This window comes from Podarcis gaigeae (assembly GCF_964106915.1).
Source record: "Podarcis gaigeae genome assembly, chromosome: 1".
Lineage (NCBI taxonomy): Eukaryota > Metazoa > Chordata > Lepidosauria > Squamata > Lacertidae > Podarcis > Podarcis gaigeae.
In genome coordinates this window covers 133,803,228-133,815,160 of record NC_139678.1, presented here as the reverse complement: position 1 = coordinate 133,815,160, position 11,933 = coordinate 133,803,228, and the positions used below count along the sequence as shown (strand labels likewise).

The following is an 11,933-nucleotide window of genomic DNA, read 5'->3' as shown; positions in this document are numbered from 1 at the left end:
TATGCAAAATGTGTTGTCTTGCTAGTAGATTATTACTCTGTATAAAGGGATATATATCAGAAGAGATTATTTGCAGTACAGGTACACTATGAGATATCTTAGCGTACCTGTAATTGTGCAGCAAACTCTATTTTTTATGATTGTTACCCACCTCCTGTACTTTTATATGTAAGTTGGAAAAGCGGGTTATAAATAAATACACATGAAATGCTGCTACTATCCCGGTTGGTTAGAGGGTGGTGCTATGGTTGCAGGTTTGATCCCCGTTTGCCCCCAACATGAAACTTGCCCTCCCCAACATAAATCCTGGCTACGTCCGTGACTGCTGCCCATTCATTTTTGTTACTCCAGTTCCATACACGCAATATAAAAATATACGCATGGTACACGTAGCACCTATGGGATCAGCTCTCCTGGTCTGCCCCACAGAGAACCTTAGGGTCCATATATAGCAACACCCTAGAGGTCCCTGGCCCTAAGGAAGTCAGATTAGCCTCAACCAGAGCCAGGGCCTTTTCAACACTGGCTCCAGCCTGGTGGAACTCTCTGTCTCATGAGACCAGGATCTGATCTTTTTTCGCCGAGCCTGTAAGACAGAGTTGTTCCACCTGGCCTTTGGCTCATAATCAGTTTGATTCCTTCCCCCTTTTTCTTTTTCCTTTCTCCTCCTGCGATGAGATCCCTCCCTAATTGTTTTAATATTGTATCTTAATCTTTTAAATTGTCTTTTAATCAACTTGTTTTTACTATTGGTTGTTAGCCGCAACCAGAGCCCGGTCTTGGCTGGGGAGAGCGGGGTATAAATAAAAATTTATTATTATTATTGTTAAGCAGTTACCAATTTTACAAAACAACAACAGCTGCATAGAAAAATGTTGCAGTAATATGAAACTCAGGGCGACGCAGAAAAACAGCGACCCCCTTTCTCTCCCGCCCCCCCCCCCTCGATTCTGTGGGGCTGCAGCCCCGGTTTGCTCCGCCGGCAGAGGAGAAAAGGGAGCGCGCCTGGCAGGGAAGCCGTGCTGCGCCGAGGAGCCGCCAGGTGGCGCTGCCTCCCAGCCGCCCCGGCCAGCTGCCTTCCTCCTTCACTTCCTTCCTTCCGGTCGCTCGCTCCTCCTCGTCAGCGGCACGCTCGGCGGAGGCCATGGCGGCGGCGGCTGGCGGAGGGCGGAGCAGCACCCGCGAGCGGCTCTTGGCTGCGCTGGACGACCTGGAGCTCCTCGCCAGGTGGGTCGCCAAGGGAAGGTCAGCCGCGGGCAGCGTCTCTCAGGCGGCGGCGGCGGCGGGAGAGGGGCTTGTGCGGTGGCGGCGGCTTCGCCCGCCCGCCTGTCTGTCTGTCTTACCGTCGGTCCTGTTCTCCCTCAGGATTTACATCGCAGGTTTAAAGGAGCGGTTATTTATTGTTTATTATCATTATTAGGATGTTAATTCAGGTTTAAAGGAACACTTTAAACATATAAAACTATTATATGTTAAGTTGAAGGCAGCTGTGAAACAGCCATGCACCCTGGTTGGCTCTGAGGTTGCCAGGAAGGCAAATTTATAGACAAATGTAAACAACTGCTGCATAGTTAGTTTTTATTTCATTATTTATTAGCACAGAAAAATAATATTAATAAGTTGTTTTTATGTTAAATTGACCAGGATAATGCAGGAATGGTCTCAAGGTCCCCAAATATACAAATAGTTTAACCCACACTCCTTTTTAGTATCCACTTTTTTTTAGTATCCTCATATGGAAAGGCTCCAAAGCAGCCAGCCCAAGTCTGTGCCTGCATGCTCAGAAGTAATCTTCATTGAGGTTCATCACTCACTGAGTTCAGTGGGACCTTCCTTCTAAGTAAATATGAATAAGTGCATGAAGGACAGGTTGGTTTTTGTTTATCACCTAGAAGGAGCCTTTGGAAAGAGGAGTATAGAGTTTGCCCTGGGGGAGAGCTTGTTTTGTGATATTGCGGCAATTCTCCATTCTCAGTCCCCCTTCTCCACATCAGGACCATTGAGAAATGGAGTAGAAATATGTACCCCAAACAGAAAATTTTAAAAGACATATTTTTGACTAAAGAACATGGTATAAATGCTGTAAGTAAATAAATAAGTGATCCAAACCAGGGGCTACAGCGGATGAGGATGGCGAATCCTCAGCATCTGAAGCCCTGTTAACTTGCACCAGAAGGGGAGGGGACAATTTACTATTAGGTTTTTGCCACAGCTACACCTTGTGTGTACTGTATTTAATCTGTGCAGTTTCAATGAGCAGGCTTTCAGCTGTGCAAAGTTGAAATTGCACAGGTTAATTGTGCACTATACGCAGTCATAATGTATTTCAGATGCTTTTTCCACACAAAACTTTCAGGAAGGCTGTTTTCTTTTTTCAAGTTTTTAGACATACAGAGTAACAGAGTGAATATGTAACAAGTCAGGAAATTGAAAGCTGGAAATTCAGGCCAGTTATTAGCCCAAAGAGATCCAAGCAAGCCCTAGAAAACTGGGTCTTATGGTAACCCATATTTTTCTAGTCAAGAAATATGGATCTAGTTCTTTTACTCTGAAAGGCTACTAACTGATACAGTTCTAATATACTTGCTTTGCATAAGAGGCGAACATTACAAGGATTATTATACTGTAGATGGCAGTGTTTCATTTATACTTTTGATATGACTTTGCCAAAATAAGTGGCATGGACATGGTACTGTAGTGTTTCTGTGGATCTTTCTACTTAGACTTGTTATTTACTGTGGAGGAGTGAAGGCTGTAACTCAATTTTCAGAAACTGCAACTGACTTTTTCCAATGTGTGTAAACTTTGCTTCAGGGAACTGATTGAGATGTTGGCCATTTCAAGAAACCAGAAACTTGCACAACCTGGGGAGGAGAGGCAGGTAAGCAAACTGATAGAAAGCTCATAAGGTTCGGGTATATTTTTGTTGGGAGAGGCCTGTATAAGATGCAAGCTGTATTAGGCTTTAAAGCCAGCTCCTTGAAATACTAGTATTGTTGGTATTATTATGATTTATTAGACTTGTTTGTCACTTGTTACCTGAAGGCCTCAGCAACTTAAATTATACCACAAAAACAGAACAGAAATACCCCCCATAACAATTATGACAATCACACTGTGAGCAGGGCAGTGGGTGGGGTAAGTGAAGACAAGCTACAATCAACTATAACGTCGTTCACTGGTCCTGCTCAGGCGGCACAGAAAAAGCATTTTGGTTCCTGAAATTCATTCTGCTTGTGCAGATACAATATAACGGATAGAATTCTACAGGATGTGGTATTAGTGTGTGAAAACAGTCCAGATCCAATGATCCCCAGGCATGCACTTCCAGTTGGTGGAGATGTCAGGTGCTATGCTGGCCCCCAGGCATCTTCACTTGGTCGCAAGTGGCAGATAGTCAGGTGCAAAATGCGCCTGGCTAATTTCAAACACTGGGTACTAGTGTACAAAATCTTAAAACAAGTTGGGATCAACCTCCTTTGTTATATTCAGAATTATTTTTTGTTTGTGTTTTATACAGTTACACAAGCAGTGTTAGCTATAACCAGCTGAATATTTTAAACAGTATTCATAAGAAAGTTATTTTGGAAAGTGAGATACCATGAGATATCTGAGCCTGCATTTTGCCAATGAAGTGACCTGTTTGATGGTTTTCAGACTTAGGGTTGATTCGTAGGATACGGATGCTATTTCTTATTTCGAATAAGCAAACTTCAGATCAGCCTTGGCTTAAATTTGCCACAAGGTGCTTGTACAGGGAGTCGTTCTGAGTGACTTTTACACCTTGCCTCCAGTGTGTAGCTGCTGCCTTTGGAGCCTGCACATCAGAGACTAGTTGTAATAGCCACTCAAATCTACGCCCTGTATGAGGACTATGCAGCGAACTGTCGCTAGATCTGCCACCAGAGGGTGGTTCCGAAGTGTTAAAATGTAAGACTCAAGCCGTTCTGACATTTGGTTATAATATGCCAACAAAACAAAAAGCCTTATGTGGTATTCATCATACCAGTTAAAGATTTAAAGCAAGAATTTTTTGGGGTTTATCCATAAAGCCTGCAATTCAGATACACAGGATTCATAACCTACTTGCAGGTGATGACCCACAGTTTAGGAAATGCTGATTCAGAGCAGAATTATTTCAGTAAACTGCTCAGAAATTGACAGTATATATACTTTCCAATTCAGCTTTGAATTTCTACTTAGCAATCAAAAATTGCAATACACATTGGTTGTTGGACAGATCCTGGAGTTGTTGATTCAGAGGGATAAAGAGTTCCAAGAATTAATGAAACTGGCCCTTGATCAAGGGAAAATACATCATGAGATGCAGCTATTGGAAAAAGTGGTGGAGAAGAGGGACAATGATATCCAGCAACTTCAGAAACAACTGAAGGAAGCAGAGCATATATTGGTGAGTCTGTGAATAAAATGGCATGTCGGAAGATGGGCATGATACCCATGTCTAATAAATCTGCCATGCAGTGAAGGGTGAACATTTTAATTAGTCTTCTAAACACAGTTAAGGGTTTACATGTCTCAGTCATAATAAGATACACTGCACATTACTTTACTAATGGTCCAGCCTTTGAGTGCCTTACTCCAGTTACTATGGCATCCTCAACCCAAGGTCCAGGTTTCCTTCAACTCTCTTGAGAAGTCTAGGTTCTCAGACTCTTCCACTTCAATTATCCCATTCATTTGAATTGTTCTGTTCCCTTTTAACCCCAGGACCTCTATTGCCATTTCTTCTCCCACTCTTGCATTTCTCCACTTTACTGGGATTGGCATCCCTAAATTTGTCTCCTCCCTCTAGTTCCATGTAGTAATTTTTCCTGTTTCCTGAAGTCTAGCACCTGGCAATAATTACAGGTGCCACAGAAATTCTACCTGGTGATCATTTACAACCATAGTGGATATGTGGACAAGCCTTGCTGTTGATATATCCCTGGGAGGGTGTACTGTTTTAATATTTTCTCTGCAACAACAAAAGCTACAAGTATGCGTTGTCAATCAGTGTAAGGTATTCTTAAGACACTGTCAAATGTTTGGTCAACTTGCAAAACATTTAGTTCAACCAGTATGGGAATTCTCTTGTACTAAACTGTGGTTACATATTTGTTCACCAACGAATGTATTTTTTTAATATAGGCCACAGCTGTTTATCAAGCAAAAGAAAAACTGAAAACAATAGAAAAGGCAAGAAAAGGTGAGTATTATGTTTTCAGTGTATTTTAGGAAGTTCTGCGGCCAATTTCCACAACTACATTTGATGTGTGATTATTATCTCTCTTGTGTAATAGCTTTCCAGTGAAAAACTGCTATTAAAGATCATCTAAAAAATAAGAAAATAAGCATTTAAATGCCAACTAATGACAGATCTTATTACATGGAAAATATATGTATAGTATTGTATCTTTACAAATGTTAAACAGTTTTTTGGATTAATTTCTAAAGAAATCTAATTCAACTCACTGTTGGATTTTATTCAATCTGTTCTTCTAGCATTTATATCTTTACATATCTAAAACTTTTTAATTTTCTCAAGTAAATGTCTCAAGTAGGCAAGGGTGGTTAGTAATGTCCTAAGAAAAAGCTCAACAATCTTGTTTTCTTTAAAAAATAAAACTGAAAAACACAACTTTGGCCACCCCCCCAAAAAATAATAATATATAAATTATATAATATATGTGTGTGAGAGAGTGAAAAGTATATAATACTTTTTCAGTTTTATAAAGTTACATCTCCCAAGCCACATATGGCAGTTAGATAAACAGTTACAGATACATGCAAACACACAAACATTTCTGTAGATATATTTTCCTAAAATATATTTTCAGTTTAGCATCCTGGACTCTTCTATAGATATTTGAAGATGGCGAAGAGTTGTACTCAGCTACCCTGAGATCTAATGGGCTTAAGTTACAGAGGAGTAGGTTTCATTTGAACATTAGGAGATACTGCTTGATGGATAAGAACAGTTTGACAGTACTGCCAATTATTTAAAAGGCTCTTCTTGAACAAGATGGTCTACAAGACCCCCTTCCTGACTCTATGACCCTGATAGTATCCAAAATAGGAAAAAAGGATGTAGTTGGCATCTAGATGCGACACACACACACTTTACTTCACCTAGGTTTCTGATTACAAACCATGCAACAATTAGAAACTTGCTTGGTTGTTAATCACTGCCATCGGCACACATAAATTTAGTTACACCCATGTGCTCATGACATCTGCATAGGAGTGCAGAACAGAATGGTTTAATAAACAGGAAGGAATTGTTTTAATTTGGAAACTTCCAGGCAGCCTCCTACATAGTAGCCATAACATAGGAACATATAGTGATCTGCCCCCCAAAAAATCCACAGTAGTGGTCTGCAGTGCGTACAAGTCTAAAAATCAGTGTGCAAGGTTGAGAAAATGAGGGGGAATTGGTGGCTCAGGAAATGAACAGTGACAGCTTTTACATGTTTCCTCCTGAAATACTGGCTTTTGAATCTCGTAATGCAGAGATGAGGCTTTTTACCTACTGCATTTTTTCTCTCTACTTCTCACAGGGGCAGTTTCATCTGAAGAAATAATTAAATATGCTCATAGAATTAGTGCCAGCAATGCTGTTTGCGCTCCTCTGACATGGGTGCCAGGTAACAAGTTTCACAATTAAACGTTTGACATACTGTATTTTCACTGGAAAATCGATCTAAAAATGTTTTATCTCTGCGTATACTTTGTGTTCAAGTTTTGGCTGAATTTCACAGGCAGATGGAGTGAAACACACTTTTTTTTCTATGTAGCAAATATGCTACATGCTGCTAGGTGAACAGTGGTTAAAAGGAAAGATGATTGATGGGGATTGGATAGTTGTCTTGATATATATATTTGTTGTTGTTGTTTAGCCGTTTAGTCATATCCGACTTTGTGACCCCCTGGACCAGAGCACGCCAGGCACTCCTATCTTCCACTGCCTCCCGCAGTTTGGTCAAACTCATTCTGGTAGCTTTGAGAGCACTGTCCAACCATCTCATCCTCTGTCGTCCCCTTCTCCGTGTGTGTGTGTGTGTGTGTGTTCAGAATTGCAAACCAACCTCCCTCCACCTCTTTCCCCCTTTTCTTCCTAATGTAACACTAATGTCTCACAACAAATGAAACTGATCTGTACAAAATTCAGCTTGAAAAAAGAGACATTGCACATACTTTTCTAAACCAATAAATCTTTAATAAAAATCTTTTTTTTTAAAGAAAGAATTGCAAACCAATTGTTTATTTTTAAGGTGACCCTAGGAGGCCATACCCAACTGATCTGGAGATGAGGAGTGGTTTGCTGGGTCAGATGAACAACCCATCAGCAAATGGTGTCAACGGACACTTACCAGGCGATGCCCTTGCAGCAGGCAGATTGCCAGGTAATGGGAAATGAGAGAAATTAAACTTCTCCATTGACCAGTGACTGAATCAAATCATTTGAGCTGTTTCAAATTGTGTATATTTCAGAGATGGAGAAAATACATGTGCTTTAGTTAGCCAACAGCTAAATTGAACAGGGAGAACAAAAATAAATTTATGATTTCAATTTTATTAAATGTTTTATCAACAAAAACAAGATGGTCAAAGAAGTGATATTTGTTGTGGATAACATTCTGGTACTGCTGATTGGCATTCAGTCACTAAGCTAAGGGTGGCTTAATATGTTTGAAACAGTATAGTGGTACCTTGGTTCTCAAATGCCTTGGTATTCAAACAACTTGGAACCCAAACACTGCAAAGCCGGAAGTGCTCCGGTTTGCGAACTTTTTTCAGAAGTTGAACGTGTTCCATTTTGAGTCTTACACTTCTAATTTGAGTGCCACACTTCTGTTTTGAGTGTTACTCTGAGGTCTGTCTGTTTTTGCTATTTATTTAGCGTTTTGTTTTTGCAGCTCTTTTTTTGTATGACTGTGTGGAACCCAGTTTAGCTACTGATTGATTGATTGTGTGACTGCAGTACTTGTTTATTGCTTTCATTTTATGGATCAATGGTCTCGTTAGATAGTAAAATTCATGCTAAGTTGCTGTTTTAGATGTTGTTTTTAAAAGTCTGGAACAGATTAATCCATTTTGCATTACTTTCTATGGAAAAGCATGAGTAGGTTTTGGAACGCTTTGGTTTTGTAACTGTCTTCCGGAACAGATTAAGTTTGAGAACCAAGGTACCACTGTATTTAATTGTTAAACCATAATATGGCAATCAGGACAACCACCTTGTAGCTCCTGCTCATCCCTTGAACAACTCCCTCTTTGGAAATAACTGTGCTTTGCAACAATATAGTATTAGCATTGAAGCCATGGTCAGAAGCAGAATTAAAGGGTTTTAGGCTAGCTGTGATTAGCAAAAGAAAAAAAGTGAAGATGGAGGGAGAATAGCTTGTGTGAGAGAGACAGAAGGGCATTCTCAATTCCAAAATGGGCATTTGAATGGGAAGGAGAGTTCAACAATTAGGCTATGTAATGTCTATACCAATCTCCCTCTGAAATCAATTGGGCCTAAACATTTAACTTTGGTTGGCTTGTATTTTCATGGTTTGTCTTAGGTTGAAATGATATGTAGTTTTATTGCATAATTTGCAAATATTTACAGTGGTACTTTGGTTTACGAACTTTATCCGTTCCGGAAGTCCGATCCTAAACCAAGGTGCGCTTTTCCCATAGAAAGTAATGCAAAATGGATTAATCCATTCCAGACTTTTAAAAACAACCCCTAAAACAGCAATTTAACATGAATTTTACTATCTACAATTGAAATGAAAGCAATAATCAATGTACTGTACTATAAAATAAATAAAACAGTATTGTAGATGATAAAAATTAAAATTAAAAAAATTCTTACCTGCACTGATGAGTCATTGTTTGGATGGGGGTGGGGCTTTTATCCATTTCCGCAGTCACACAATCAATCAGTCAGTCAGTAGCTAAACTGGGATCCACACAGATCCCCCCCCCCGCCACACTGCTGTGGGAAATGCTCCCTAGAGCACGTGCCTCCCACAGTGGCATGGGGGGAGTTGCGCGTCTGCCTACCAGCGGGCGGGCATGCAGCTTCCCTCCCTCGCTGCTGCAGGAAACGCCGTGACGACCCCCTTCTCCGCTGCCAGACAACGGAAGTGTGGCACTCAAAACGGAAGTTCACCCCCGAACAGAGTATGTTCGGATTCCAGAACAAGTTCGCTAACTGGAACACCTTCCGGTTTTGAAGTATTTGTCTTCCAAATAGTTTGTGAACTAGGCTGTTCATAGACCGAGGTACCACGGTAGTTAGAAATAAAGAACTGCATAGTTCCGTGAAAGTTCTAAACTGTGCATAATAATGGACTGCAAGTTGTTAAAATACATTGCTATGAAAATAACTGGATGTGTGATTTTTGTATCATTTCATTTTTCCTTTAGATGTACTCGCACCTCAGTATCCCTGGCAATCAAGCGACATGTCAATGAACATGCTACCGCCTAATCACAGCAATGACTTTATGCTGGAACCTCCTGGACATAATAAGGAGAATGAAGATGATGTGGAAGTCATGTCAACAGATTCATCAACCAGCAGTAGTGACTCAGATTAGGGACTGCATCTCAGTCTGTTTGGTGCACATTATATACATCATTAAGCACCTGCTCTGCAATCCAGATAGGCACAGTGCAAGGAAAGAAACTGTCTACAACTTTGACATTTATTTCATTATATTTTATGAATTGCTGTTCAGAATAACCCAGCTATGGCTGGAAACAGTCCTGGAGAAAGTGAAGCTTGTTTTCAGCAGCTGTAACACAATTTATTTCAATGTGTAGATAAAACAAATTCTTGAAGAAGAAACAGAAAGAACAACTGCAGGAAGTGGTATCTGATAATCCTTTAATTTGTGGAAGGGGCTTTTTTCTAGTGGTGGTGACAGCAAACAGACTGAGGAAATTTTCACTAATTCCCCTAATAGCCTTATCAGAATAGATAGTTGGAGGGCATGAAGGAATTTGGGGAAAGTATTTGCATTTCCATTAACAGAAATATTATTTGGGGAGAATTTCACTCACAGAATCTCTGGATTCATCTCTCTAACTTTTCAGAGAGAATATGCAATGTGAAAACAGTTAAACTGTTGCAGATATTTGAAGTTAGTTGCTGGATTCAGCTTACGACCAGTATATAGCATATAAGCTTGAACTAACTTTGGTGTATTATGAACAGCATTCCCTCAAACAAAAGCATACCACTAGTCATCTTTTTTTCTGAAAATGATGGAATAGAAGGGCATAAAGTTGTATCCACTTGTTGCACGAAATAAAGCTGATCCAACCAGTCTTCCTCAGCTCAACCCACTCCACCCCACAACAATCTTTCTGAAAAGCCTCTCCATAGGGCTGAAGACCCTTCTGAACATCAAGAGCTGTGCTGGCAGCTGCTTGCCAGCGTAGGGGAGAATCACCAGAAATCAGGTGAATGCACACACAAAGTGCCTCCGCTACTTTGGATTATTCTACCCTCCCACCAGAGCCCCCCACCCTGCCAGTGCCACAAACACAGTGCACATTATTCAGGAGGGCCTTACAGCCGCTCTCTGAAGGTTTTATAGGGCGGTGTAGGGGAACTCTAGGTTATGCAAGCTGCTTTCTGTTCAAGCAAACCTTGGATACAGTGCTAAGAGTTCTATTGTACATGTGATATTGAAGATGCTGTACTATTCACAGAACAATCCTTACTCCCAACCGGCTGTGCTGGAAGGGGGTTGGATGTGGCAAAGGAACCCTCCCGGTGAGTGCCTGAATGTCACCATGTAAACAGTGGGTGGTAGTACAGTGGTACCTCGGGTTAAGAACTTAATTCGTTCAGGAGGTCCATTCTTAACCTGAAACTGTTAACCTGAAGCACCACTTTAGCTAATGGGGGCCTCCTGCTGCTGCTGCTGCTGCCGCCGCATGATTTCTATTCTTATCCTGAAGCAAAGTTCTTAACCTGAGGTACTATTTCTGGGTTAGTAGAGTCTGTAACCTGAAGCGTCTGTAATCTGAAGTGTCTGTAACCCGAGGTATCATTGTATCCCTGCCATGGCATTTTGGGAGTTGGCATTGGCCAGTACTGCATCCTGAGCTGGGTCACGCTGTGGTAGTAATGGATTTGATTTCAGCCTCTCTACTGTGCTAACCTGGGGACCACATAGCAAGAGACATTTTTCCTGTGCCAGAGACAGCTATGGATGTGGCAGTGGCTACACAGTTCCAACCTCCACTGCTGCCAACCATGGATTTGGATTGCACCCTTGGGTTGCTTGCAGTATATATATGCTTAGTTTTTTATTTCACCTTTGAAGGTTAGGTGTGTTGCTGGGGGGGGGGAGGTAGTAGTGGGTGATTTAGAAAGAAAAAGCACTGATAGGACTAACATCACCACTTAATTCATGCAGTATGTTACTCACAACTGTCCATATTCCAGGACCTGCAGTATTGAGGCTCACCTTCCCTTGTAACCAGCCTTCGGGGAACCCCAGGGGTGGGCAGGGCCACGCAGCAGTTCCCCACACACCACAGAGCTGCACCTCAGCATGGTCCAGCACTTGGCCCCTGCCACCAGCATCCCAGGAGCCAAATCCCTGCCCAGTGCTTTGTCCTCTTATGGAAACAGCACTATCCCCATCCCAACTCTTAAAAAAATTTTTTTGCTAGACTCTGAGAAAAGTGTAGTTTGAACTGGGTGAAATGTCTAGGAAAATGAACTTCACCTCACTTAAAAGGATCCCCCATGGACTGGTATATAGCTTCAGAGCAACTGAAAGAACCAAGGAAGAGAGAGCCACTAGTTAGGAGCCCAGTTTGGCTCCCAACTAGTGCTTGCACAGCTCCACTCGGTGGTGAGCAGGTAGGAAGTAAAGCTGGTAAAGGCATCTTTTGTGATGATGATGATGATGATGATG

General features: G+C 41.4%; 1 protein-coding gene and 1 long non-coding RNA gene across 2 annotated transcripts in view; both read left to right on the top strand.

Annotated features, from left to right (window-relative positions):
- LOC310833851 overlaps window positions 1-11,933 on the top strand; it is a 116,231-nt gene that overhangs the window by 102,597 nt on the left and 1,701 nt on the right. The window lies entirely within an intron of this gene.
- Window positions 1,108-10,327, top strand: MED4 (mediator complex subunit 4). Its single transcript, XM_083714587.1, has 7 exons — window positions 1,108-1,227; window positions 2,815-2,881; window positions 4,241-4,411; window positions 5,149-5,206; window positions 6,558-6,644; window positions 7,272-7,403; window positions 9,421-10,327. The coding sequence occupies exons 1-7, from the start codon at window positions 1,145-1,147 to the stop codon at window positions 9,591-9,593; spliced, it is 771 nt and encodes a 256-aa protein (XP_083570713.1). The 5' UTR covers window positions 1,108-1,144; the 3' UTR covers window positions 9,594-10,327.